This window comes from Cetorhinus maximus, chromosome 12 (assembly GCF_964194155.1).
Source record: "Cetorhinus maximus chromosome 12, sCetMax3.hap1.1, whole genome shotgun sequence".
NCBI classification, from domain to species: Eukaryota; Metazoa; Chordata; class Chondrichthyes; order Lamniformes; family Cetorhinidae; genus Cetorhinus; species Cetorhinus maximus.
In genome coordinates this window covers 15664776-15691861 of record NC_135890.1, presented here as the reverse complement: position 1 = coordinate 15691861, position 27086 = coordinate 15664776, and the positions used below count along the sequence as shown (strand labels likewise).

General features: G+C 40.6%; 1 protein-coding gene across 2 annotated transcripts in view; it reads right to left on the bottom strand.

Moving 5' to 3' along the window:
- Positions 1-27086, bottom strand: part of exoc4 (exocyst complex component 4) — a 509047-nt gene that overhangs the window by 380064 nt on the left and 101897 nt on the right. For both annotated transcript variants that reach the window (XM_078553055.1, XM_078553056.1), the window contains exons 7-8: positions 7700-7845; positions 4690-4778 (exon numbers count right to left, since the gene is read on the bottom strand). In XM_078553055.1, the coding sequence (XP_078409181.1) occupies positions 4690-4778; positions 7700-7845 (235 nt within the window). The remainder of the gene's footprint in view (positions 1-4689; positions 4779-7699; positions 7846-27086) is intronic.

The following is a 27086-nucleotide window of genomic DNA, read 5'->3' as shown; positions in this document are numbered from 1 at the left end:
TGGAGATGGTCACTGCCCGGCACTTGTGTGGCACCACTGCCATTTGTCAGCCGAAGCCAGGATAACGTCCAGGTCTTGCTGCATTTGGACATGGACTGCTTCGATATCAGAGGAGTCACGGGTGATGCTGAACATTGTGCAATCATCAGCGAACATCCGCACTTCTGACCTTATGATGGAAGGAAGGTCATTGACGAAGCAGCTGAAGATGGTTTTGCCTAGGAACCCCTGCAGTGATGTCTTGGAACTGACATGATTGACCTCCAACAACCACAATCATCTTCTCCCCCTTTGCGCTAGGTTTGACTCTAACCAGCAGAGAGTTTTCCCCAATTCCCATTGACTCCAGTTTTGCTAGGGCTCCTTGATGCCACACTCGGTCAAATGCTGCCTTGATGTCAAGGGCAGTCACTCTCACCTCACCTCTGGAACTCAGCTCTTTTGTCCATGTTTGAACCAAGGCTGTAATGAGGTCAGGAGCTGAGTGGCCTTGGCGGAACCCAAACTGAATGTCAGTGAGCAGGTTATTGCCAAGCAAGTGCCACTTGATAGCACCATTGATGACCCCTTCCATCACTTTATTGATGATTGAGAATAGACTGAGGGGGTGGTAATTTGCCAGCTTCGATTTGTCCTGCTTTTTGTGTGTAGGACATACCCAGGCACATTGCTGGGTAGATACCAGCGTTGTAGCTGTACTGGAACAGCTTGGCTAGCAGCGTGACAAATTCTGGAGCAGAAATCTTCAGTGCTTTTGCCAGAATATTGTCAGGGCCCATCGCTTTTGCACCATCTAGTGCCTTCAGCCATTTCTTGATATCATGTGGAGTGAATCAAATTGGCTGAAGACTGGCATGTGATGCTGGGCACCTCTGGCGGAGGCCAAGATGGATCATCCACTCGGCACTTCTGGCTTAAGATTGTAGTAAATGCTTCAGCCTTATCTTTTGCACTGATGTGCTGGGCTCACCATCATTGAGGATGGGCTATTTGTGGAGCCCCCTCCTCCAGTGAGTTCTTTAATTGCCCACCATTACTCATGACTGAATGTGGCAGGACTGCAGAGCTTACATCTGATCCGTTAGATGTGTAATCATTTAGCTCCATCTATCACCTGCTGCTTATGTGGTTTGGCCGGCAAGTAGTCCTGAGTTGTAGGCTCACCAGATTGACACCTCATTTTTATGCATGCCTGGTGCTGATCCAGGCATGACCTCCTGCACTCTCCATTGTTCATCCCCCTGGCTTGGTGGTAATTGTAGAGTGGAGGGTGTGCCAGGCCATGAGGCTACAGATTGGTTATGTACAATCCTGTTGCTGCTGATGGCCCACAGCGCCTCATGGTTGTCCAGTCTTCAGTTGCTAGATCAGTTTGAAATCTATCCCATTTAGCGTGTTGGCAGTGTCACACAACACGATGGAAGGTATCCTCAATGGGAGGATGGGACTCTTGGTGATGGACATTGAAGTCCCCCATCCAGAGTACATTCTGTGCTCTTGCCACCTTCAGTGCGTCCTCCAAGTGGTGTTCAACATGGAGGATTACTGATTCATCAGCGAGGGAGGGTGATAGTGATAATCAGCAGGAGATTTCCTTGCCCATGTTTGATCTAATGCCACGAGACTTCATGGGGTCTAGAATCAGTGTTGAGGACTCCCAGGGCAACTCTGTCCCAGCTGTATACCACTGTGCCACCAAGTTTGCTGGGTCTGTCCTGCCAGTGGGACAGGACATTCTCAGGGATGGTGCTAGAGGCATCTGGGACATTGTAAGGTATGATTCCGTGAGTGTGACTATGTCAGGCTGTTGCTTGACTAGTCTGTGAGACAGCTCTCCCAATGTTGGCACAAGCCTCCAAATGTCAGTAAGGAGGACTTTGCAGGATTGACAGGGCTGAGTTTGCCATTGTCGTTTCTGGTGCCTAGGTCAATGCCGGGCGGTCTGTCCGGTTTCATTCCTTTGTAACTCTCTAGCGGTCTGATACAACTGAACGGATCGCTAGGCCATAGATCAATAAGAGCTGTGCTCCTAATACCAATCCATGGGGGTCCCCACGATATATTGTCCTCCGGTCCGAAAAACAACTGTTCACCACTACTCTGTTTACTGTCACTCAGCCAACTTTGTATTCATGGTGCTACTGTTCTTTTAAGTCCGTGAGCTTCAATTTTGTTGACAAGTCTCTTGTGCAGCATTTTATCAATCGCCTTTTGGCAAGTTCATGTGCAGCATATCAACCACATTAACCTCATCAACTTTTTTCAGTTACTTCATCAAAAAACTCAAATTAGTTAAACAAGATTTTCCCCTGACCAGATCTGTGCTGGTTTTACTTAATTTATTCACATTTGACTGCTGATTTTGTCTCAGTTTGTCATTTTGAAAAGCTTTCCCAAAACTGATGTTAAATGTGGTCTGTAGTTGCTGGACTATTCCTTACATTCTTTTTTGAGCAAAGGTGTAATATTTGGAATTCTCCAATCCTCTGGCACCATCCCTGTATTTCAGGAAGGCTGGAAGATTATGGCTACTGCCTCTACAATTTCCACCTTTACTTCCTCCAGCATCGTCAGATGCATCTGATCCGGACCTGATGACATCAACTTGGAATTACAGCAAGTCTTCCTAATACCTTTTCTTAAACAATTTTTAGCCTAGTGTCAACTACCTCCTCTTGCACTATGACGTTGGCAGCAGCATCTTCCTTGGCAAAGACAGATGCAATGTAGCCAGTCATTCAATACCTCAGCCATGCTCTGTGCCTCGAAGTATAGACCTTTTTTTGGTCCTTAATCAGTCCCACTCTTTTTGCCACACTTTTACAATTGATATGCCTACAAAGACTTTGGGATTCTCTTGTATGTTGGCTGCTAGTCTCTTCTCAGACACTCTTATTTCTATTTTCAGAACCCCACTTAACTTTCTATATTCAGCCTGGTTCTCAATTGTATTATCAATCTGACATCTGTCATACACACCCTTTTTCATTTGGAAGTTTAAAGATTCAAGATTCAGTTTTGCTTTCCTGCCAAATGTAAGGTTCATAAGTAAATAGTCAGTGTCAAATAAATGGGAACGAATGAAAAATTGAGCCCATTTAAAAAAAAAGTGAGTGGGTGATAAAGATGTGAAGCAGCAAGAATTGTGGAACAAGAAACAACAATGAGGTTCAAAAAGGGATTAAACAAGTTCCTGTAAACAAATAGGATTCAGAAATTAGATTTAGAAATCCGTCAGAGTAATCTTGGGTGGGGGGGTGCAGTTGCATGCGAAGGTGAGACGAAGCAATGGTCCACTTGGGTTTGAAATTGATTTACATATTCCTGTAAAATGGTGAACATTTACATGGTCCATCAATTCAAAATACTGAATGATGATGGTGAAGTGCTGATTCTGTAAGAACATGCCTTAATGTAAGCAACAGGAATTTCGGTCTTACAGAGTCTTCGTTGAAGATCAACCTACCTAAAGTAAATTCTGCAAACTAATGTCATGGCAAGTGAGAGGATATACTAGAGTCTGATGACAGGATAGGAAGTAAGTGCGATACTCATAGGAAGTGCCTGCTATATGCAAAACTTCAATATAGATAGAAGAGAATATTCCTGAATCTGATGAAGTGCAAATGTTGCTCATCAATTGTCAGTGTTCATTTTATGCCAAAGGGAAAAAAAAAAAATCAGGATTTCAAGTGTTATATATTTTCTAAACATCCAGCAAGTTGTTGGTACTTTTTCCAGGTTAAAATACACCTAAATATCTAGAAAAAATGTAGTCACGGTATTAGGTATGTAATAAAAAGCAGCTCCGGGTTTATTTTGCATAATTATTTTATGTTAAATACTCATTTAGGACACCAAAAATTTGAGATACTTTTTAAAATATTTCATGAAAACAAAAGGCAACTTGTCTCTGTGAAATAACTATTTAAACTAAACAACAGAATTAAATAAAAATCTACTGCAGAAAAAGTTAGTATTTTTAAAGAACAGTAAAAGCTACAAATCTTGGTATTAATATATGTGCGACTTAATGCAAGAAATGATCATACTTCAAAAATAATCAAATTTTATGCACATATGAATCAGACTCATCAAAAGCACACTAAATATTAAAAATTTGCACAATAACATAACAGTACTTCACTTTTTTTGGGAACGGTATTAAGCCTGCTTCCTTGGATGGACATAAAAGATTCCATCACACTATTCGAAGAACGGCAGGGGAGTGCTCCCATCTTAAGGCCATCATTAATCTCTCAACTAACATTGCTGAAACGGATCACCTAGTCATATTTCTGTTTATGGGACACTTCGATGCACGGAATGATTGCCAAGCTTCCTAGATTATAACAGTGGCTTCAAACGGACTTCAGTGGCTGTAAAATGCTTTCGGAGGTCCTAAGCTCATGAAAGAAGTCACGCAAATGCTTTTTCTAAAGAAACTCAAATTTTAAATGAGATATTTTGCAGAGGCTATCAAAGTCATGGGATGCAGATGGGCCTCTTGAGTAATTTCAGCATTTCACACATTCAATTCAAAGCACAGGCATTTACTGACAATCTTCAAGTCTACTCAAGAACAATAAGAAGCATGCAGCAAGGATTGGATTTATAATATTGTTGCATTTCAGAATTCTTGGTCTACAGTTCAGCATGCATCAAGTACACAACATCTAATTAATTTACCTTGTAGCTCTCCACTCTTGCTGTACAGCTCCCGTCTTTGCTCACGGAGATACGCACTCATACTGATTGCATGTGAAGACGACTCAAACCTGCAATCAGACAAACCCTATTGAAGGATGTGCTCGACAGGTTATGTTTTGTTTCTCTGAATTAATGATAAGTAATCAGTGTTAATAGCCTTTGAATCTGAAATGTTGCACTTCAAGTTCATATTATGGAACATGCATAACGCCTCACGTTAGAAACTCTAGGTGTGAGAAGAGACGTGATATTAATAATATTTTCACAAGAACAGAGAAGCCCAAGGTAAACTTAATATAAGTTTTACAAATTATGAAGAGTTTTGAAGTAAATTGGGACAAGCATGCCATTTCATTAATTCTTGACAGAGGTCAAGAGAAAGAGTAGCTGGAACATCAAATGCTCTCTTAAGGGAAGTTGTCAGGGCAGAGACTATTTCATCTTTTAAGGGAAAAGATGAGAAAGGTTTAAAGTAGAGGAGAGGAGGACAGGGCTCTGGGGAGAGAGCAGGCCAATGGGATTAGCGCTGAATTGCTCTAAGTGCCAGAAAAATATGTGATGAAGATCGTGTGCCAGCAATGATTTTAATGTTGCTTGATACTAGCCCAAAGCAAAGGGTTGACATACAAACACAGTGGGTCAAAAGACCTCCTTCTATGCTGTAAAAACCTTTATAGTTAAGTATCCTAATGGGCAGTAACTACATTAAACCAATTGAAATTGAAAAAAAAATGCTCTCCCCCAAATTACCTATCTCATGAAGTAGGGAGTTCAGTTTGGAAATGAGTGTATGTTATCCCAGCACAAGCCAGGGCATACAATCTAATTATTCTGTCAACTCTTAATACATATCTGGGGGAAAAAACAATAAAATACTGGCCATTACAAAAGGTTTCTACCCAAAACATTTATCTACCCCCTCTTCAATCACTCCCAATACCTGTCCCCAACCCACACCTTCTACAAGCACAAGAGATGCAACACTTGTCCTTTAACCTCTTCCCTTGCTACTATCCATGGCGAAAAAAAATGCCTTCCAGATGAAAAAGTGACCTACTTGTGCTTTTCTAATTTAGTATTCCATATTCACTGATCACAGTATGGTCTTCCTAGACACTGGAGAAGCCAAACAGATTGAGTGATTGCTTTGTGCAACACCTCCATTCAATTCACAAACGTGACCCCAAAGCCTTCAGTCATTTGGCATTATAATTCTTACCCTGCTCTGAATTCAGCCTCTAATTCTGTACTAAGCTTAACAGAAGCTCACGGAACAGCACACCTCAGCTTTTGGTTAAGCATTTTACAGCCTTTTGACTCAACATTGAGTTCAACAATTTTAGATCATAACCACTGCGTCCATTTTTTCAGACAGCAGTTGCTGATCAGGATCCAACTTTTCTAATTTTCTGCTCCTCTAGACCCATCTTTTGGTTTCTCTATTGTTCCATATCACCCGCTTATCTTGCAACATTAGCCCTTTGTTATATAATCTCTCCTGTCTTCCACCCACTTTGCTGATCTTTGCACCCCTCACCACTTCGTCATTGTATTTGCTTAAAACCTGTTTCATCCCTAATTTTTTCCAGTTCTGATGAAAGGCCATCAACTTGAAACATAAACTCGTTTTCTCTCTTCACAGCTGCTGCCTATACTGCTGAGTATTTCCAACATTTTCTGGTTCTATTTAGATTTGCAGCATCCTTGGTATTTTGCTTTTGTGTTAATCTGTCTTGTCTCTTATTGGAAGTCGACAAGAATGCTGTACATTTGCAGAATTTCTAGTTTTTATTTCACATTATCAGCATGAGAAGTTTTTTTTTTCCTAACTGGTTTTGGTTTTATATCTCTCAATAAACTTCACTGTTCTCAAAAAAAATTCATGTGTAGTCTGTAAAATATTGTTTTGTGTTTATAACTTGATAATGTGATTTTGGTTTGATAGATCACATGCAAGTGACAAAAATAATATTTTCATTGCACATGAGTTTTCAGAAACCTGCAAGATTGTTTTAAGCATCAATTCAACAATCACCCAAGGGCCCTTTCAAAACCATTTTTATACACAGTTCCCTCGCTATAATACTCACTATTATAATATGCAATTTTTATGATTCCCTTGCCAATAGAAAATTCATCTAAAACACCACAGCAGCTGCAAGCCTCAAGCAAGATGATTTGTGCATCAATCCTGAAGACTGAATCTACGGTGCAAAAGAGATTCTGCTCCTTCTCCAAACCAACATTCAGCTACTTATCTCACGACATGTACTGGCCCTTTCTAATCAAATTGTGGGTGTTCATACACCCCAAAGACTGCAACGCTTAAAGATGGCAGCTCAACACTATCTTCTCATGGGCAATTGGGGATGGGCAATAAATGCAGGTCTTCACAGCAATGCTCACATCCCAAGAGCGAATAATAAGAAAATAATTAACATTGTCCATATCAACAAAGCCCGCAGCAGTGTTAAGATTTCAAAATAATTATTTCCAAAGATAAAGTGCAACTCTGTGAAATTAGCCTTATGGCAACTAAACTGATGGGCCAGAATGCTTTCAGTTATCTTTTTTCATTCTAATCATTGACTAGGTTAAAAGGTTAAACATGTGTAAGTTAAAAAAAGGATCAGGTAGCTCACATTTTTAAGTTTCTTTTCTGCAAACTGACCCTGGGTGCCTTATCATTTTCTCCTTTAATCAGGGGGAATATAATGGGTTTCTTTGTGGTTATCATTGATGCTTCTCCCATTATTACCAATGGGGGAAGAGCTTCCAAATGCTTGGTTACCCCAACCCGCTTTTCCCCACACCAGCAGATAAAAAGAACAAACTGTAAATGTTACGGAAAGCTCATACTCACTGAAGGAGGAGACCCCAAATATTTTTCTCGTTTTAAACTGAAACAGTATTGAGAAGGCATAACCAATTATTTTCTTAAAAAAAAACACACAAAATAAATACACCAAATGGGCTCTATGATTCTTACTTGAATAGGGACATTTTGGGCCTCTGAGGTCTCTTTTTGGCAAAGAATGCTGCAAAATCACTCCCAGAGCTGGCATAACTAAGCTGTGATGAAGGTTCAGAGGCAGTTCGAGTGTTCTTCACATCTAAGTATTCTGTCAACAGTATCTGTAATGACAAAATGTTAAAAGGAAATATTACAGAAAACAGGCACATTTTGTTAACTTTACAACATAAACTTTCTGCAACAAGTCATCACTTATGTCATTTATGGTTTCCTTGTTCTACGTTCCTGCTCAAAATCAGCTTCTACTAAGGATGAAGATACAAACAAGCACATGCGTACACACCTATCATGCCGAACTGAACAGTAGATATGCATCATAATTGTCCAAACTTATTTTTCTGCATTTTCAAATGATGTGTCAACACATAACTGTTCGTGGTAAGCACTGATCTATACTTAATCTTTTACCAGGTGTACAGTGTACATCAGGTATACACCAGATCACTGAGTCAGAGCTTTTGGAAGTAGAAAAGGGATAAAGCAACATAAAATGTGGAACCCTCAAGAGAATCACAGAATCTTTACAGAGCAGGAAGCAACCACTCGGCCCATTGAGTCTGCACAGGCTCTCTGAAACAGCATTCTACCTCATCCTGCTCCCCCACCTTATCCCTGTAACCTTGCACATTCTCCCTTTTCAGATAGCAATCTAATTCCCTTCTGAATAGCTCGATCAAACCTGCCTCCAACGCCCTCTCAGGATGTTTATTCTCGACTCCAACCACCTTCTGCGTGAAAAAAATTTTCCTCACATCACTTTTACTCCTTTGACCAATTATTCTCGTTCTTGATGCTCCCTTGAGTGGGAACAGTTTCTCACTATTTACCCTGTCTATACCCCTCAGGATCTTGAACACCTCTATCAAGTCTCCTCTCAGCCTTCTTTTCTCCAAGGAAAAGAGTCCCAAGCTCTGCAATCTATCCTTATAGCTGCAGTTCTTTATCCCTGGAATCATTCTTGCGAATCTCCTCTGTATTCTCTCCAATGCCTTCATATCCTTATTCAAAGACGGTGCCCAGAACTGGATGCAGTATTCCAGATGAGGCTTAACTAGTGTCTTATACAAGTTCAACATGACCTCTTACTCTTGTACTCAATGCCCCTATTATTGAAATCCAATATATTTTCCTTAGTTCTGATGAAGAGTCATTCGGACTCAAAACATTGACTGTGTCCCTCTCCGCAGATGCTGTCGGGCCTGCTGAGTTTTTCCAGGTATTTTTGTTTTTATACTATATGTTTTATTAACTTCTCTCTCAACATGCCCTGCCATCTTCAATGACTTATGTACACCGAGGTCCCTCTATTCCTGCACCTTCTTTAGAGTTGCTCCCTTTATTTTATACTGTCTTTGCATATTCTTCCTGCCTAAGTGAATCACCCCAAACGTCTCTGCCTTGAACTTCATCTGCCACTTGTCTGCCCAATCCACCAACATGTCTATGTCTTTTTGATGTTCACAACTCTCCTCATTGCACTTGACAACATTTCCAATATTCCTATCATCTGCAAATTTTGAAAACATGCCCTGAACACCAGGATGGTAGTGATGTTCAAGATCTAGCTCAGTAACATGCAAACGTGCAGAGGCTTGTTATTGAAGGACAATCTTGTGTGATGTCTTACCTGAAGATGTCTCATAAAAATGCATGTAACATGAAATACACCACGGAACGTTCAAACTTGCATTAGTGCCCCTGACACATCCAACTTCACTGTTGCCATTGACCCCTCAGGGAGTGTTTCTGTTTTGCTTAAACTTATGCCTTTCCCAAGTGGATGAGATCAAAATCAGCATGTTGTCAGAAATTTCTTCTTAAGAAAAGCAAAATCTATTTTCTTCTCTTAGCTTGATGGCACAATGTCACAGCAACAGTCGTCATATTATTTTTTACTTATAATGAGGGTCAGCAATTCTGCAGCTTATGCTGCACAACAGATGCTACAATATCATTTTCACAACCCTTTGCACCACCTGCAAATAACCTGCCATCATTATCAGCAGCACAAATGTTACTGTCTTTCCGCACCCAGTCTGAATCCAAATCAAAACTAAAGTAATGCAGATCACAGGAATATAAAGGTCCTTTGCTGTATGACTTTATTACATTGTGTAGCATGTTAATTGCCAATGCAGCATATGGTATGGCACAGAAGTGTGCTATCAAATTGTAGATATCAACAAGATAGTCAGAGTCAAACTTCCTTCAGTAAATTTGAGCATTACTTTGACAAGTTCCTACACCACAAGAATCCATTAGATACAAAGTTTGAAATGCAGGACCTAGCAACTTCTTTTTTCATGAACACAATAACCTGTCATGCATGCTAACAAAGCTCCAGTTATGTATATTAGGAAGTTAATACAAGTAGGCATTTATTCTGCTCCATTCTGAATATGATCATCGCGGCTGCTGGTACCCAAGCTGTCAGCCTTCAAAGTGAGCTAAGTGAACCTTTGTCAGCAATTCCAACATGAAAGGCATCACAGGTGAACTCAATGTTGACATTGCTCAATGGTAATATGCACTGCCCCATTATTTGCCAAATGAGATCAACCAACACATACATAGAAAGGCCCTCCTCAGTTGCATAACTCAGTACCAAACTAGGAATTGTGGTTACACAAGAGAATTTCAAAGCATTGGTCCAACAATAGAGGCTTCAAAATGATCCCATTCTACGATCACCTTTTTAGAGGGTGCATTTTGGGACAAGGCCCAGATTAAAGTTGTAAATCAACTTCCATATTCTCTGAGCAATTGCTGTACTTGTGTTCACCTGAATATTGCTTTGCAGTCAGTACTCTTTATAGTTAATGACAGCTTGCTGATATCATGTAAAACCTGTGACCCTACATTTAATTAAATGGCAATGACTACTGATATAGCCACATATGTTTAATTGCTTTAACAGGAAATATTGAACTTTTGTGCAAGCAATCAGATTTCCATGTAAAATGCTATTTGATTATTAAGTATAGGCTTGGACATTTCAGTGGTCAAATGGAACACATCTTCTTAGCGGGCAAAAATAAACACAAGGGTCAAAATAGGGCATGGAGTGATAACAAGATTGGGGACTCTGATGATGCTCTCTGGAGTAGCTCATCAAATGTGGCCAGATTATGTGCAATTACAAGACGTCCTTTGAAACAAACCTATTATTTATACCAATTGAAATAGAGATAGCAATTTAAAGCAAGAAATTGAATGCAGAAGATGATTCAAGCACACCCCAAAATCCAAATGATTCAATTGTGGAAAGCATTCTTTTTTTTTTGTTTTTTAAAAATCAAGATGAGGGTGCTTTTACAACCACAAGAGTCCAACTGCAGATTTAATGATTTCATTCAATCAGCTGCACTCCATAGTACAAAAAAAACCCAGATGTCATCACAAGTGCTTTTTATATTGTTCTCTGTGCTAGGATCTCATGCAGTCAGCAAGGCAAATTCATGGATGATTTGCTGCGAGTAATGGTTTTTAACCAGATTTTTCAGCTGTCATGAATCCTTCCTAAATTCCAAAAAAGCCCCATAATCTCAACTTGGTGGGTCCATGCACTTAATCAGCTGAATTTAATGTGATAAAAATCAGCTTATCCAACAACAGGACTTTTCTGGTTCAGAGTGGGTGGTTCAGAGTATTATTGTGGTTCAAGGTGTGTGAACAAGAAGTTATGTATATTAGCTTAAGGACAAAGCCATCACATTTCCAGTGCAACAGAATGAAGCAAAGACCATGGCTCAAGGGCAAGGAGTGTGGCCCCCACAATGACTTCCAAATTTCACTTCTTAGTTTCAAGATTTCAATGGGCTGCTGTAACCTTGTTCAAGGAGTCAAAGATTTATTCATCAATACTTCATTCCCTTTTCTTTTAAAACAATACTTTTGTTCCATCATAATGGGGATGATTTGAACCCTGGCACCAGAAGGAAAAGGAATATGAACCATATAACAATATAACAGTGGTTATACTAAAAAAAAAGAACTTAGTAGGCTATTAAGCACTGTGGGATGTCCTGAAAATCACTAATGAAAGTCTTACTTTTTTTCAAAGTCCTCCTCCATATTCTGCAGGTTTAATAAACACAGTTAACACATGAATGTGTAAAACGTTAATGCAAATTAACAATATGCTGTTTTGGAATGTAAAACCGCTCAAGTCTAGTAAGGTTCAAATTCATTATTTCTTCCTAAAGCTCACACAAAGCCCATAAGTGCAGAGACTTGCAATTTCATAGATGCTCACTTTCAAAAAAACTTTAGTTTGCTGGTCGTCATCACGTTTGGAATCTGACAATCATGGCTATGGACAGCATGACGTTTACTTGTTCCAATGTGAAGAATTTGTGAAATTAAATTTTAACTGTCAAATTTCCATCTGCAACTTAAATGACACTAAATAATAAAGTAAAGTTGTGATGAATGTCAAGCCTCCAGGCACATGAAGTACAAATTACAGAATGGTGAGACACCTGATTTAAGATGATAAAGATTAGTTGCTACATTTTGTTAGGTGGAGGTTTGAGGAAATCGGACAGCAGGCTTCTGCTTTGAAAGGAGGGTGAGAAGTTTTGGCAAAATTTCCATGCATCACTAAAATTTTGAGCCTTTTACTGTCTTATCAAAATTATCAAGCTGAAGAAGGATGTTCTACAAATTAAGTTAATAACAGTGCTAATAATTCTCATCACCTCAACAACTTGATTTCACAACCACAACTGGAAAAAAATGCAAATATCAAATGCTTCATGTTGATTGCTGGAAAAACCTCCAGTACAGCATTAATGCTTCAAGTATTCATCTTTCTTTTCCAAATTCAAGAGATCACCACCAGTCAAATGGATTTTTTGGGCATGGTAATGGTAACTGGACGTGTCCAAAGACGGGTTTTTTTTGTGCCATCGGAATATCAGGTAACTGTACTCATTATTATAATCTTCCTGCACAGTCAATCATTCCAGGAAATTGAGCACAAAATCTCAGCTGAAATCCTGGTGCAGCACTGAGGGAGCGCTGCACTATTGGGAGGTGCTGTGCTTTGGACAAGATCCCGTTCACCTATGCAGATAGATATAAAGAATCCCACTGGATGAGATCTCACTAGTGTCCAGGTCAATATTTATCCCTTAATCAATAACACTTAAACAGATTGTCTGGTCATTATCACATTGTTGTTTTTGGAATTCTGCTGTGTACAAACTGGCTGGTGCATTTCCTGTATTCTTCTCTTACGCAGTCCCATGCAATCAAGGATGAATTGCTTCCACTCTGGTTCAATAATTTCTGAGATGGCTGTTAAGTCAAATGTTTGATCTCCAGTCTCTGCCACATGCAGGGCAGGTGGCGCTTTAAGGGTGGTGGATAAATTGTTGGGAGTTGTTCTGATACCTTGACTTTGCCTCTGCGCATTCCTGACAAAGTCTCTCAATGTGCTTAGTGCCTGCCCCAATGAACCTTCTCTATTTCGGTTGGTCACAAACTAGGGCCTCCCATGTTTGACCTCTTTAACGGTGCTTTGAGAACACCCCTAAAGTTTTCCATTGTTCCCCTGGGAGTCTCCTGCCAATACCGAGTTCCAAGAAAAGCAGTAAGTATGGGAGTCTGGTGTCAGGCATATGAATGACATTCTTGCCCTGTGGAGTTATTTTGAGTGATTAGTGCCTCAATGTTGGGCAAGTTGGCGAACTTGGCTTGGGAGAGGCAGCTGCTGTTAGACTGCCTTGCTTGCCACTGGATTTGGAGGATCTTGCAAAGGCACTGCCGGTGGTACTTGTTCAGTGCTTTGGGAAGCCTGCTGTAGGTTGTCCAAACCTATGAAGCATATAGGAGTGCATGGATCATTGCTGCCCGGTAAACCATGATCTTTGTCTTCGGTTCAAAATAAGTGTCCTCGAATATTCTTTTCCTGCACTGCATCAGTGACCATACTTTAAAACTACTTTATTGGCCATAAAACACTTTGGAATGTTTTGTGATTATCAAGGTCCTATATAAATACAAATTCTTTCTTTCACTGCAATTAGCTCATATACACTGCAAAAGGACATATAATGCATAAATCAAATGCAATGCCAATTTCAATTCAAGAAATCTAAATCTGATCAACCAGAGGGAAGTCAAGTGAGGATTAGCTGTTGCCTCTCAGAACAAAAAATACATACTTAGACAATTATCCTGAACTGCTGACGTCAATAACAATCATGTATACTGTATGGCTGACATAAAAGAGAGTCCCAAAACGCTTTACAATGGGAAGATGTGAATATGCAAGAGAAACTAAAAGGAGGGCAAGAGAAAAACTGAAGGCAGTGTTGAAAAGGGAGGCTTCTGGAAGCTTCTGTAGGTGAGAAGCAGAAAATGAAATTTGATTTTAAAGTATTAATCTGGAGTGAGAAGAATGGAGGGATACAGGCTGGGGCACAAGGGCTTTGAATTATGCATGTTTGAGCATAGCAATCTAACAACTAGGAATCCACAGATCACAATTAGCAATTAAAATATTGATAAAAAGGCGAAAGTAAAGACAACTCGGTGGTTTGTCCATATCTTGTCAAAGATGTGTGGGTCATTTACAAGTTAAAACATTTTGTTTTATTTGAATTTATTTTTCCCATCAGCTGTAAGATGGTATTCAAATCGACAGCTAACTTTATCAGAAACTATGACCAGGCACCAATCATTAAGGATGCTGTTATATCATGAACTTGCAGGATTATTCTCCTGGTTAAATTCGCTCAGTATGCAGCAGGCAATCTGCTTAACTATGTGGGAGTGAGAGCTTAGACTTCCTCATCCACCTAATTGTCAGAAGAGACTTGGTGATTTATTTCATTATTGAGCTAGAAGTTCTTATCTATTTTTGATTAGAAGTCACCAAATTAAACAGTTAGGTGTTGTGTCAACACAGGAGATGATTGGTTAAAATAATGATTTTTATTTAAAAAAAAAATACAGCCACTAACATACTGCAAACTAACTTTTTAAGGTCAAGCTTGTCATAACTTCCGAAGCAAAAAAAAAGGATTATTGATGAGATGCTGAAAAGCGAAATAACAATGACATTTAGTGCAAGGCAAACCAATTAAGGTGCATGTTTGTTGAGATTCTGCACAGTCCTTTGTAAGGATTGGAAAATTCCCTTAGGTGCATCTAATTTAAAAAATATTGTTTCGAATGTCAACTTCTTAAAGCAGTTATACTTCCTCTTCATTTGAGAGCTACTATCATCATTATATTCAACATCCAGTTTCGAGATCTATTTTTCATTATATTTCTTGGCACGTTAGACAAGGGTGTAGGAACAGAGACACCTCGGGTTATATCTGCACTAATCGTTGGATGAAGCAGGGCAAATTGAGATCGTGGTGAAAAAGACATATGTGATCCTGGGCTTCATGAAAATGAGGCATGGAGTACAAAAGTAAGGAAGTTATGATGCACCTTCATAAAAATACTGGTTTGACCTCAACTGGAGCATGTGGCCCATTCTGGGCACCACCCTTCAGAAAGGATGTAGAGGGTTTAGAAGGGGTGCAGAAGAGATTTATGAAAATGGTTCCAGGGATGAAGATAGATTGGAGAAGCTGTAGCTATCCTCAAAGAAGGTGGAGAGGAGTTTTGACAGAGGTGTTCAAAATCATGAGGGCTGCAGACAGAGTAGAGAGAAATTATTCTCATTGGCAAAAGGGTTGAGAGCCAGAGGACAGAGATTCAAAGAACTAAAGGCAACATGAGGAAATACATCTTCATGTCACAAGTAGGATCGAGAATTCACTGCCTGAATTTGTGGTGGAGGCAAATTCAATTGTGCCTTTCAAAAGGGAACTGGATAAGCAACTCAAGATTCAAAAACGTATATGGTTACAGATAAAGGGCAGGGGAGCATGACTAGCCAAATTGCTCTTGCAGAGAGCTAATGTGGAATCAATGGGGCAAATGACCTCCTGTCAAAAAGGCTGATCACAAAAAAAAACACAACAAAATTTTCTGCTGAATGTCTTTAAAGCACACAAGGAAAGCCTTCATTCACCTACCTAAGGCTAGAAGCAGCTACATCATTGTGCAGGTCAGAAATTCAACAAGGTTGTCCAGAACAATGATGGACAAATGACAAGTCCACTGAGCCCATTTTAAAACTTTAAAAGATACAGAGGATGAAATTATTTCTGTTCAGAATTTTTTAATAAATAGCATACATTTGCAAAAGTTAAAAAAAGAATTGCACAGGAGAAATTTCACTCCCAGGATGGTAACAAATATTGCAGCAGGCTTCGCTGTTGAATATACTATAGTTTAGGCTAGACAACTGAGGCAGGGCCAGACTGTTTCCAATCCTCTTACTGTATTTGAAGCCAAGATGAACTTCCTACCACCTATCCATGCCATCACTACGGTCACGTATTTCCACCTCCATAACGCTACCAGACTCTGCTTCATGAACTTAAGCTCATCAAAATCTCTGCTGACAGTATGCTAACTCACACCAAGTCCCATTCATCCATCACACCTCTGCTCACTGACCTACATTAGCTCCCGATTAAACAACGTCTCATATTTAAAATTGCTGAAAAAAGAAAAATGCCAAAGCTTTTGTCTTGCACTCAAAGGACATTTCGCAAGAATACCAATATAAACTGTGTTCCCTAGCTCTAGTCTCCTCAACAAGAGGGAACATCCTCCCAGTATCCACCCTATCAAGTCCCCTCAGGATCGTATATGTTTCAATAAGATCACCTCTCATTCTTCGAAACTCGAATGGGTACAGGGGCAACCTTTCTTCCTAAGATAAGCTCCTCATCCCAGGAATGAGTCGAGTGAGCCTTCTCCAAACTGCTTCTAACGCCATTCTTTTTTTCCAGATAAGGAGACCAAAACAGCACACAATATTCCAGATGTGGTGTTACCAAGGCCCTGTACAGCTGCCGTAGAATTTCCCTACTTTCATAATCCATTCTCCTTGCATAAAATGCCAACATTCCATTCGTCTTCCTAATCACTTTTTGTGATTCATGTACCAGGACACCAAGATCCCTCTGTACCACAGAGTTCTGCAATCTATCTCCATTTAAATCATATACTGCGTTTCTATTCTTCCTGCCAAAGTGGACAAGTTCATATTTTCCCATGATACTCCATCTACCAAATTTTTGCCCACTCACTTAACCTGCCCATATCCCTTTGCAGACTCTCTACCTCCTCTTGACAACTTACTTTCCAACCTATCTTGGTGTCATCGGCAAATGTAGCTACCATAAATTCAGTCCATTCATCCAAATCATTGATGTAGATTGTAAATAGTTGATGCCCAAGCACAGATCCCTGTGGCAAACCACTTGTCACCGCCCGCCAACCCAGAAATGACCCATTTACCTGACTCTCTGCTTCCTGTTAGCTAACCAATCCTTTATCCATGCTCATATACCCCTACACCATGTGCTCTTACCTTGAGTAGTAACATTTGATGTCGCCGCTAACCAAATGTCTTCTGGAAACCCCAAGTACACCACATCCATAGGTCCCCCCTTATCCTCCTTCCTTGTTATTTCCTCAAAAAACTAATAAATTAGTTAAACATGATTTGCCTTTCACAAACCCATGTTGACTCTGGCTGATCAAATTATGATTTTCTAAGTATCCTGCCAGAGCCTCCTTAATAATGGATTCTAATCAAAGCATCTATCTCTGCAGTCAGTTCTTTTGAGACACTAGGATGCAGGCCATCTGGTCCTGGGACTTGTCAGCCTTGAGGTCTAAAAGTTTTTCCCAGCACCTTTTCTCTAGTGATGGCGATTGTTTTAAGTTCCTCCCTCCCGTCGCTTCTTGATGTTCAAGTATCTTTGGGAAGTTGTTGCTGTTGCAAAGAACTGAAACCATAGAACACTACAGCACAGAAAACAGGTCATTCGGCCCTTCTAGTCTGTGCTGAAATATTATTCTGCTAGTCCCATTGACCTGCACCTAGTCCATAACCCTCCAGACCTCTCCCATCCATGTATCTACCTAATTTATTCTTAAAACTTAAGAGTGAGCCCGCATTTACCATGTCAGATGGTAGCTTGTTCCACACTCTCACCACTCTCTGAGTGAAGAAGTTCCCCCTAATGTTCCCCCTTAACCTTTCCCCTTTCACCCTAAAGCCATATCCTCTCGTGTTTATTTCTCCTAATCTAAGTGGAAAGAGCCTACTCGCATTTACTCTGTCTATACCCCTCACAATTTTGTAAACTTCTATCAAATCTCCTCTCATTCTTCTACGCTCCAAGGAATAAAGTCCTAACCTGTTTAATCTTTCCCTGTAACTCAACTCCTTAAGACCCGGCAACATCCTAGTAAATCTTCTCTGCACTCTCTCAATCTTACTGATATCCTTCCTGTAGTTAGGCGACCAGAACTGCACACAATACTCCAAAGTTGGCCTCATCAATGTCTTATGTAACCTCATCATAACATCCCAACTCCTATACTCAATACTTTGATTTATGAAGGCCAGTATGCCAAAAGCTTTCTTTACAACCTTGTCCACCTGTGACGCCACTTTCAGGGAATTATGTATCTGAACTCCCAGATCCCTTTGTTCCTCCGCACTCCTCAGTGCCCTACCATTTACTGTGTATGTCCTACCTTGGTTTGACCTTCCAAAATGTAACACCTCACACTTTTCCGCATTAAATTCCATCTGCCATTTTCTGGCCCACTGAAACGTCTGCTGTTCATTTTGTAGCGCTCTTTTACATTCAGCTTTCATAGTTTGTTGTTGTTTTCAGGCATTATTTTTGTACAAATAGTTATAAATTGCAAAAGGAAAATAAATGGAAAATGGCTTATCAACCTGAAATGTTCACTGAGTCTGCCAAATAGCAGAAGCAGCATGCAACAGACAGAGATAAGCGATCCCACAACCAATGGATCACATCCAAGCTCTGCAGTCCTGCCACATCCAGTCACGTCTGGTAGTAGACACTGGAGGAGGAGGCTCCACAAATATCGCCATCCTCAAATGAAGCGGAAGCTCAGCACATCAGTGCAAAAGGTAAAGTCTAAGCGCTTTCAGCCATCTTCAACCAGAAGTGGCAAATAAATGATCCATCTCAGCCTCTTTCCGAAGTCCCCAGCATCACAGATGCCAGTCTTCAGCCAATTCGATTCACTCCACGTGATATCAGGAAATGGCTGAAAGCACTGATACTTCAAATGCTACAGGCTCTGACAATATTCTTGCAATAGGACTGACGATGCGTGCTCCAGAACCAGCCACACCCCTAGCAAAGCTAGTCCAGTACAGCTACAACATTGGCATCTACCCGACAAAGTGGAAAATTGCCCAAATATGTCCTTTCCACAAAAAGCAAGTCAAATCTAACCATGCCAATTGTTCGTCCATCAGCAAAGTGATGTAAAGTATCATCACCAGAGCAATCAAGCGGCACTTACTCAGCAATAACGTGCTCAAATGATGTTCAGTTGAATTCTGCCAGGGCCACTCAGCTCCTAACCTCATTACAGCTTTCATCCAAACATGGATAAAAGAGCTGATTTCAAGAGGTTACTGCCCTTGGCATCAAGGCAACATTTGACTGAGAGTATCAAGGAGCCCAAAGTTGAAGTCAACCGGGATCAGGGGGTAAAGCTTGCTACGGTTGGAGTAATACCTAGTGGAAAGAAAGATGGTTGTGGTTTTTGGAAGTCCATCAGTTCAGTCCCAAGACATTGATTCAGGATTTCAGGGTAATTGTCCTCGGCCCAACCATCTTCAGCTGCTTCACCAATGACCTTCCTTTTACCATCAGGTCAGAAGTGGGGTTGTTCGCTGATGGTTGCACAACGTTTAGCACCATTCGCGAATCCTCTGGTGTAGCAGTCCGTGCCCAAATGCAGCAAGACCTGGACAACATTCAGGCTTGGACTGATGAGTGGCGAGTAACATTCGTGCCAGGCAATGACCATCTCCAACAAGAGATAATCTAATCACCTCCCCATGACATTCAATGGCATCCCCATTGCTGAATCCCCCCTATCAACATCCTTGGGGGTTACCATTAACCAGAAACTGAACTGGACTAGCCATATAAATACTGTGGCCAAAAGAGCAGATCAGAGGCTGGGAATTCTAGGGAGAGTAACTCCTGCTGACTTCAAACTCCACAAAGTCTACCACCATCTACAAGGCACAAGTCAGGAGTGTGATGGAATGCTTCCCACTTGCCTGGATGAGTGCAGCTCCAACAACATTCAAGCAGATTGACGCTATCCAGGACAAAGCAGTCCACTTGATTTGTATACCACCCACCACCTTAAACATGCATCCCTCCACCACCAGCACAGCGGCAGCAGCGTGTACCATCTACAAGATGCACTGCAGCAACTCACCAAGGCTTCTTTGACAGCACCTTCCAAACCTGCAACCTCTACCACCTAGGAGGACAAGGGCAGCAGGTGCATGGGAACACCACCACCTGCAAGTTCCCCTCCAAGCCACGCACTATTCTGACTTGGAGTTATGTTGCTCTGTTCCTTCACTGTCACTGGATCAAAATTCTGGAACCCCCTTCCCAATAGCACTGTGGCTGTACTGACAACACATGGACTGCAGCAGTTCAAGAAGGTAGCTCACCACCACCATCTCAAGGGAAGTCAAGGATGGGCAATAAATGCTGGCCTAGCCAGCAACACCCGCATCCCAAGAATGAGTTAAAAAAAACTTCAATTTTTGTTTTTGTCCTGTACAACTGCAATGAGAGTTACTTACTCATATACCAATCCATTTACAATAAATGCCAATATACCATTCGTTTTCCAAATTGCTTGCTGTATCTGCACGATGATGTTCTGAGATTCTTGTACCAGGACAGCTAGATCCCTCTGAATACGAGTATCCCCATACTCTTGCCTTTTAAAAATAAATCCTGCTTTTCTATTTTTCCTTCCCAAGTAGATAACTGCACACTTCCATTGTTCCCGTTATTGCCCACTCACTTAATGCCCCTTTACCCTTTTGTAGTTCCTGCATCTTCTTCACAGCGTACTTTCCCACCTAACTTTGAATCTTCAAAAAACTTGGAAATATTACACACTCATATAAGTGAGTGCTATAGATTTCAATAGCTGTGGCCCAAGCAGTGATCCTTGCACTACTCCACTAGTCACAGCCTGCCAACTTGAAAATTACCCTTTTATTCCTAGTCTGTTAATCAATTCACTATTCATGCTAATGTATCATCCCGAATCCTACGAGCCCCAATTTTGTGTAATAATCTTATTGATGTTTTTTGAAAATTCAAATGCGTGACTTCAAGTGGTTCCCCTTAATCTACTCAGCTTGTTACAATCTCAAAGTTAATAGATGTGTCAAATATGATTTACCTTACATAAATCCAACTTAACTCTGCCCAACCATATTATTGTTTTCTATGTGCCCTTGTTACCACAACTCCTGAAATAGATTCCAGCATTTTTCCTACTACTGACATCAGGCATCAGGCTAACTGGCTGGAAGTTCCCCGTTTTATCCTTTCTTGAATTGTGGGTTTACATTAGCTATTTTCCAATCTGTGGGAGCCATTCTAAAATCTAGGGAAATCTGGAAGATCAAAACAATGCATCTACCATCTCTGTAACCCACCTGTTTTAAGCTGCTAGGATGTAGGCCATCAGCTTCAGGAGATTTGTTGGCTTTTAGGCCCATTAATTTCTCTAATATAACTTTTTTGCCAATACTAATTTCTCTAAGTTCCTCAATCCCCCTAGACCCTTCGTTCCACAATATCTCTGGAATTTTTTTTAAATCTGTCTTCATGGTAGAGAACTTAAAGTATTTTTTAATGTCCATGCTATTTCCATATTCCCCAATAGAACTTCTCCTGTCTCTGCCTCGAAGGAACCAATGTTTTCCTTCGCTCATCCCATCCTTTTTATATACCTACAGAAGCTTTCACAAACTACTTTTACGCCTCTTGCCTGTTTAATCTCATATTTTCTCTATGAACCTCTTAGTCATCCTTGGTTGAATTTTAAAGAGCTCCCAATTCTCAGGCTTACCACTCTGTTCTGGCAATAGTATATGCCTCTTCATTTAATGTATTATAATCGCTAACTTCCTGTCACCTACGGTTGGACAACTTTCCCTGTGGGATTTTATTCCTCAAGGGAATGCATATTCATTGCTCGCCCACTCTATTGAAAATCATGCCATTTATAGCATATGGTCTTTCCATATTAGTCCTCCTAAAGTGCATCACTTCACACTTTTCCACACTGAACTGCACCTGCCATGCTTCTGCCTTCCTGAAGCCAATGATTACCCTCATCTCTATTCACGACTTAGACAAGTTTTGCATCATCTGCAAACTTTACAATGCAGCTCTGTACACTTCAATCCAGTTAGTTTCTAAAACTTAGCAGACTCAAAACTGAGCCTTGAGGAACACCACGCAAAACACTTCCCTGTCTGAAAACATCCATCCACCACATGTCACTTCGTGTCACAGAGCCATTTTCATATTCATACTACCATCCTCCCTAAATTCCATAGGCTTCCATCTTCTAAACAAACTTCCCGTGTGGCACATAGTCAAATGTCTTCTGAAAGTCTGTGCTACCTTGATTAGCCTTCTCTGTTACCTCATTAAAGAATTCAGTCAAGTTTGGCAGACACAATTTTTCTTGAACAAATCCATGCTTCTCTCTCCTTGATTAAGCCATGTCTGTCCAAATGAAAAATTATTTTGACCCTGATAATAGTTTCCAGTAACTTCCCCACCACTAACGAATGGCCTCCTTCTGCACTGTAAAGATACTGTGTTACTGTGACACTAAAGATTGGTTGAGGATTGAATGATCGCAAGCAACGCCTCCACTATTTCTTTCTCTGTTTCTTTCAGCCATCTAGGATGCATTCTATTTGCAAGAGGTAAATTAACCAACTTTTAGTGATGCCACACTTCTTAAGTGCATCTTCTCTATTACTATCCCATCCATAAGTTTCCTCTCCTCTTTTAGTCTAACATTCACATCATCCACTAACTTTGTGAAGACAGAAGCAAATTACCTACTTAAAACTTCTGCTACGTCCTTTGACTCTACATGAAGATCTCCCTTTGGATTCTGATAAGCTCGAATGTTTTTCCAAACTAAATACTTACCTGATGTATGTATCTAGAACATTTAGGATTCAATTTAACATTGCTAATTTTTCTCATTACCTCAGTTTTTCTTTCATATTAATTTATTCAGATTCCATCATGTATTTTCCATCATCTTCCTTTCTTTCTCCCTTTCATAGGGTGTGTGTTGCTGGCAAGGCCAGCATTTATTACCCATTCGCAACTGCCCTTCAGAATATGGTGCTGAGCCACCTTCTTAAGCTACTGCTCTCTATGTGATGACAGTACATCGATATAGTGCTATTAGGTAGTGAGTTACAAGTTTTTGACCCCATGACAATAAAAGAACGGCCAGGATGGTGTGCAACTTGGAAAGGAATGTGGAGATTGTAGTGTTGCCATGTGTCTGCTGCTCTTGTGCTTTTAAGTATTAGAGATTTCTAGTTTGTGAGGGATTTCCAAAGAAGCCTTGGCAAGTTACTGAAGTGCATCTTGTAAATAGAACACCCTGGGGCCATGATGTGCTGGTGGTGGAGGGAATGGAGATTTGAGGTAGAAGGTGGGGCGCCAAGCAAGCGAGACTGTTTTGTCTGGGGTGGTGTTGAGTTTCTTGGGTATTCTTGGATCTGCACTTATTCAAGTGGAGAGAATTCCATCACAATCCTGACTTGTGCCTTGTGGACAGGTTTTCGGGGATCAGGGAGTGAGTCATTTGCCACAGAACACTCAGTCTCTGACCTGCTCTTGTGTCCACAGTATTTATATGGCTTGGACAGTTAATTTTCTGGTTAACGATAACTCCCACCCCAACCAGATTGTTACATAGAAACATAGAAAATAGGAGTAGGCCATTCGGCCCTTTGAGCCTGCTCTGCTATTTATTATAATCATGGCTGGTCATCCAACTCAATAGCCTGCTCCCGCTTTCTCACCATATCCTTTGATCCCTTTCGCCCCAAGAGCAATATCCAACTCCTTCTTGAAAACCTACAACTCTACTAGTTACATTGTCGAAAAATTCCAGTAGATTTGTCAAGTATGATTTCCCTTTTGTAAATCCATGCTGACTCTGTCCGATTCTGCCACTGTTTTCCAAGTGCTCAGCTATTAAATCTTTTACAATGAACGCTAGAATTTTCCTCACTTCCGACGTCAGACTGACTGGTCTATAATTCTGTGTTTTCTCTCTACCTCCCTTTTTAAATAGTGGGGTTACATTAGCTACCCGCCAATCTGTAGGAACTATCCCAGAGTCTATAGAATCTCAGAAGATGACCACCAATGCATCCATTATTTCTCGGGCCACTTCCTTCAGTATTCTGGGATGTAGATTATCAGGCCCTGGGGGTTTAATCGACCTTCAATCCCATCAATTTCCTCAACACCATTTCCCTACTAATACTGATTTCTTTCAGTTCCTCCCTCTCACTAAACCGTGTTCCCCAACATTTCTGGTATGTTATTTGTGTCCTCCTTTGTGAAGACAGAACCAAAGTATGTATTTAGTTGGTCAGCCCTTTCTTCGTTACCCATTATAAATTCCCCTATTTCAGACTGTAAGGGACCTACATTTGTTGATAGTGGAGTTTCAATGATGGTAATGGTGTTCAAGAGGAAGAGGTTACACTTGCTTTTGTTGTAGATTGGCAAGTAGCATTCACATCACACATAATCCCAAGCCTGAATGTTGTCCAATTTTGCGAAATGGAGGCAAGGGACATTCAGCAAGATTGCTGCACTTGGAAGAGTTACAAATGAAACTGAACACTAATCACCAGCAAGCATTTCCCATTTCTGTCCTTACGACAGAAAACAGGTCACATGAAAAAGCTGATTCTGGCAAGCCCTAGGGCATTGCCCTGTGGAACTCCTGCAGTGATAGCCAGGGGTCAGATGACTGGCCTTCAACACCCATCTTCCTTTGTGCTTGGTATGACTCCAGCCAGCGGAGAGTTTCCACCTCCACCACCACTCGCCTAATTCCCACTGACTGCAAATACAAGGGTTCCTTGATGGCACACTCTGCCAACTATTATCTTGATGTTGAGGGCAGTCAATCTGACGTTACCTCTGAAATTCAGCACTTATTACAGCCTTTATCCAAGGAGAGGCAAAAAGTTCTGGTGATGAAGGTGCATGATGAACTCAAACTGAGCAGGTTATTTATGAGTCGTGCTGTTGGCATAGTAATTGATAGGATTGCATTTGTCCTGCCTTTTATGGCTAGGGCATACCTGGGAAATTTTCCACTTTTTAGTGTACATACATGCCAGTGTGGTACCTGTATTGGACCACCAGTCTTCAACACTAGAACAGGGATGCTGTTGGGCCCATAACCTTTGCTGTGTCAAGTCCACTCAGCCCTTTCTTGGTAGCAGGTGGGATGAATCAAAATGGCTGAAGACTGGCATGTACCTGTTATGGTGGGAACCTCAGAAAAAATCCAAAATGGATCAGCCACTCGACACTGCTGAATGCAACCTTGCTGGGCTCCGCTATCATTGATAATGGCCATGTTCATGAAGCCTCCTCCTCTAGTTAGTTGTCAAATTGTCAATGATCAGTCACAACCGGATGTGGCAAAATGGCAATTTTGATCTGATCTGTCAGTTGTGGGATTGTTTAACTCTATCTACAGCATACTGCTTCCACTGTTTAGCGTGCATAAAGATCTGTGCTGTTGCTTTAACACGATGGAGCTTCATTTTATCGGAATACCTGGTGTTGCTCCTGGCAGCTCTTTCACACCCCCTCATTGAACCAGCTTTGGTATCCTGGCTTGAGAGTCACAGTAGAATGAGGAACATGCTAGGCCTGAAGTTACAGATTGTTGTGGAACACAATTCTACCATTGCTGATAGCCTGCAGCATCTCATGGATGCCCAGTTTGAGCCGCCAGATCTAACCTGAACAATGGTAGTGCCAAACAACATGGTGGAGAGTTTCGTTCAGAACATCTGAAGAAGTTATATTCAACTCAAAATATTAACTGTTTCTCACTCCACAGATGCTGTCTAACAGTATTTCCAGCACTGTGCTTTTATTTATGGTAATGAAGGAGTTTTGGGCATTGGTTGAAAGGTACAATTCTTTAAAATATAACTGTGTCAGGTTGTTGCCTAATCAGTCTGTGGAACAGCTCTCCCAATTTTGACACGTCCCTATATGAAATTGAGGATGACTTTAGGGTGGAGCAGATTGGGTGCACCTTTTTTTGTGCCCAAATCTCACGATCATTAAGCAAATCTTGCTTCTGACAATTGTAATGAGCCTCCTTCCTCTGTTTTAAAAATAAAAATTTTTTTTGCCATCCATGGAGCATTAGCTTTGGATTTAGCATCAGCCCTACCTTAGCCTTTCAAAAGCAATATACCTGGTTTGGACCTGAACTATTTCTTACCCGAATGCCCACCATTACTCTTGCAGGCACCTTTTACAATCTACCGGTGTTAGGCCCTTTATGAAATCACGTAAGTTAGCTCTTCCCTCGTTGGGTATTTTGATAGTTACAGGTCTCTTTCCATAATTAATTTAAAGTATTTTATATATTGGCCTTGGAGAGAGATCAGCAGAGATTTATAAGAATGGAACGTTAACTCCAAGGGTTAAATTATCAGGAGGGTTTAAAATAGACAAACTAGAATTGCATTCCCTGGAATTTAGAAGTTTAAGGGTGATTTGATTGAAGTTTTCAGGATATTAATGGCAACAGACATGGTAGATCGAGAAAACTATATCCACGAGTTGGGGAGTCTTCGACTGGGGCATAGTCTAAAAATTAGACGGAGCTCTTAAAGGAATGAAATTAGGAAACACTTCTATCATCCTTTGCATATGGTAGTTTGGAACTCTTCTGACAATGGCAATTGATGCAAGGTCAATTGTTAATTTTATATTTGGAATTGATAGATTTTTGTTCACCAACAAGTATTAAGGATATAGAAGAAAGGATAATGTGAGTAAGGTTACCGATAAGCCATGATCTCTTATGGCAGAACAGATGACAAATGCTAAAGCTGCTCAGATCCCAGAAACTTGAAACAACTGCCACAACTGTTTTGCAATTTGTATTTTTATTTTGAGATGTGTGTCTTGAATTCAGTGGTTATAAGTCCACTGAGTCTTAGAGGTTTTTTTTTAAAAACTAAATTAAACACTTATTAATAAAAGAAATAATTTAAGCACATACATAGGTCTACAAATTGCTACTATGACAACTCCTAGCTCCCCTAATT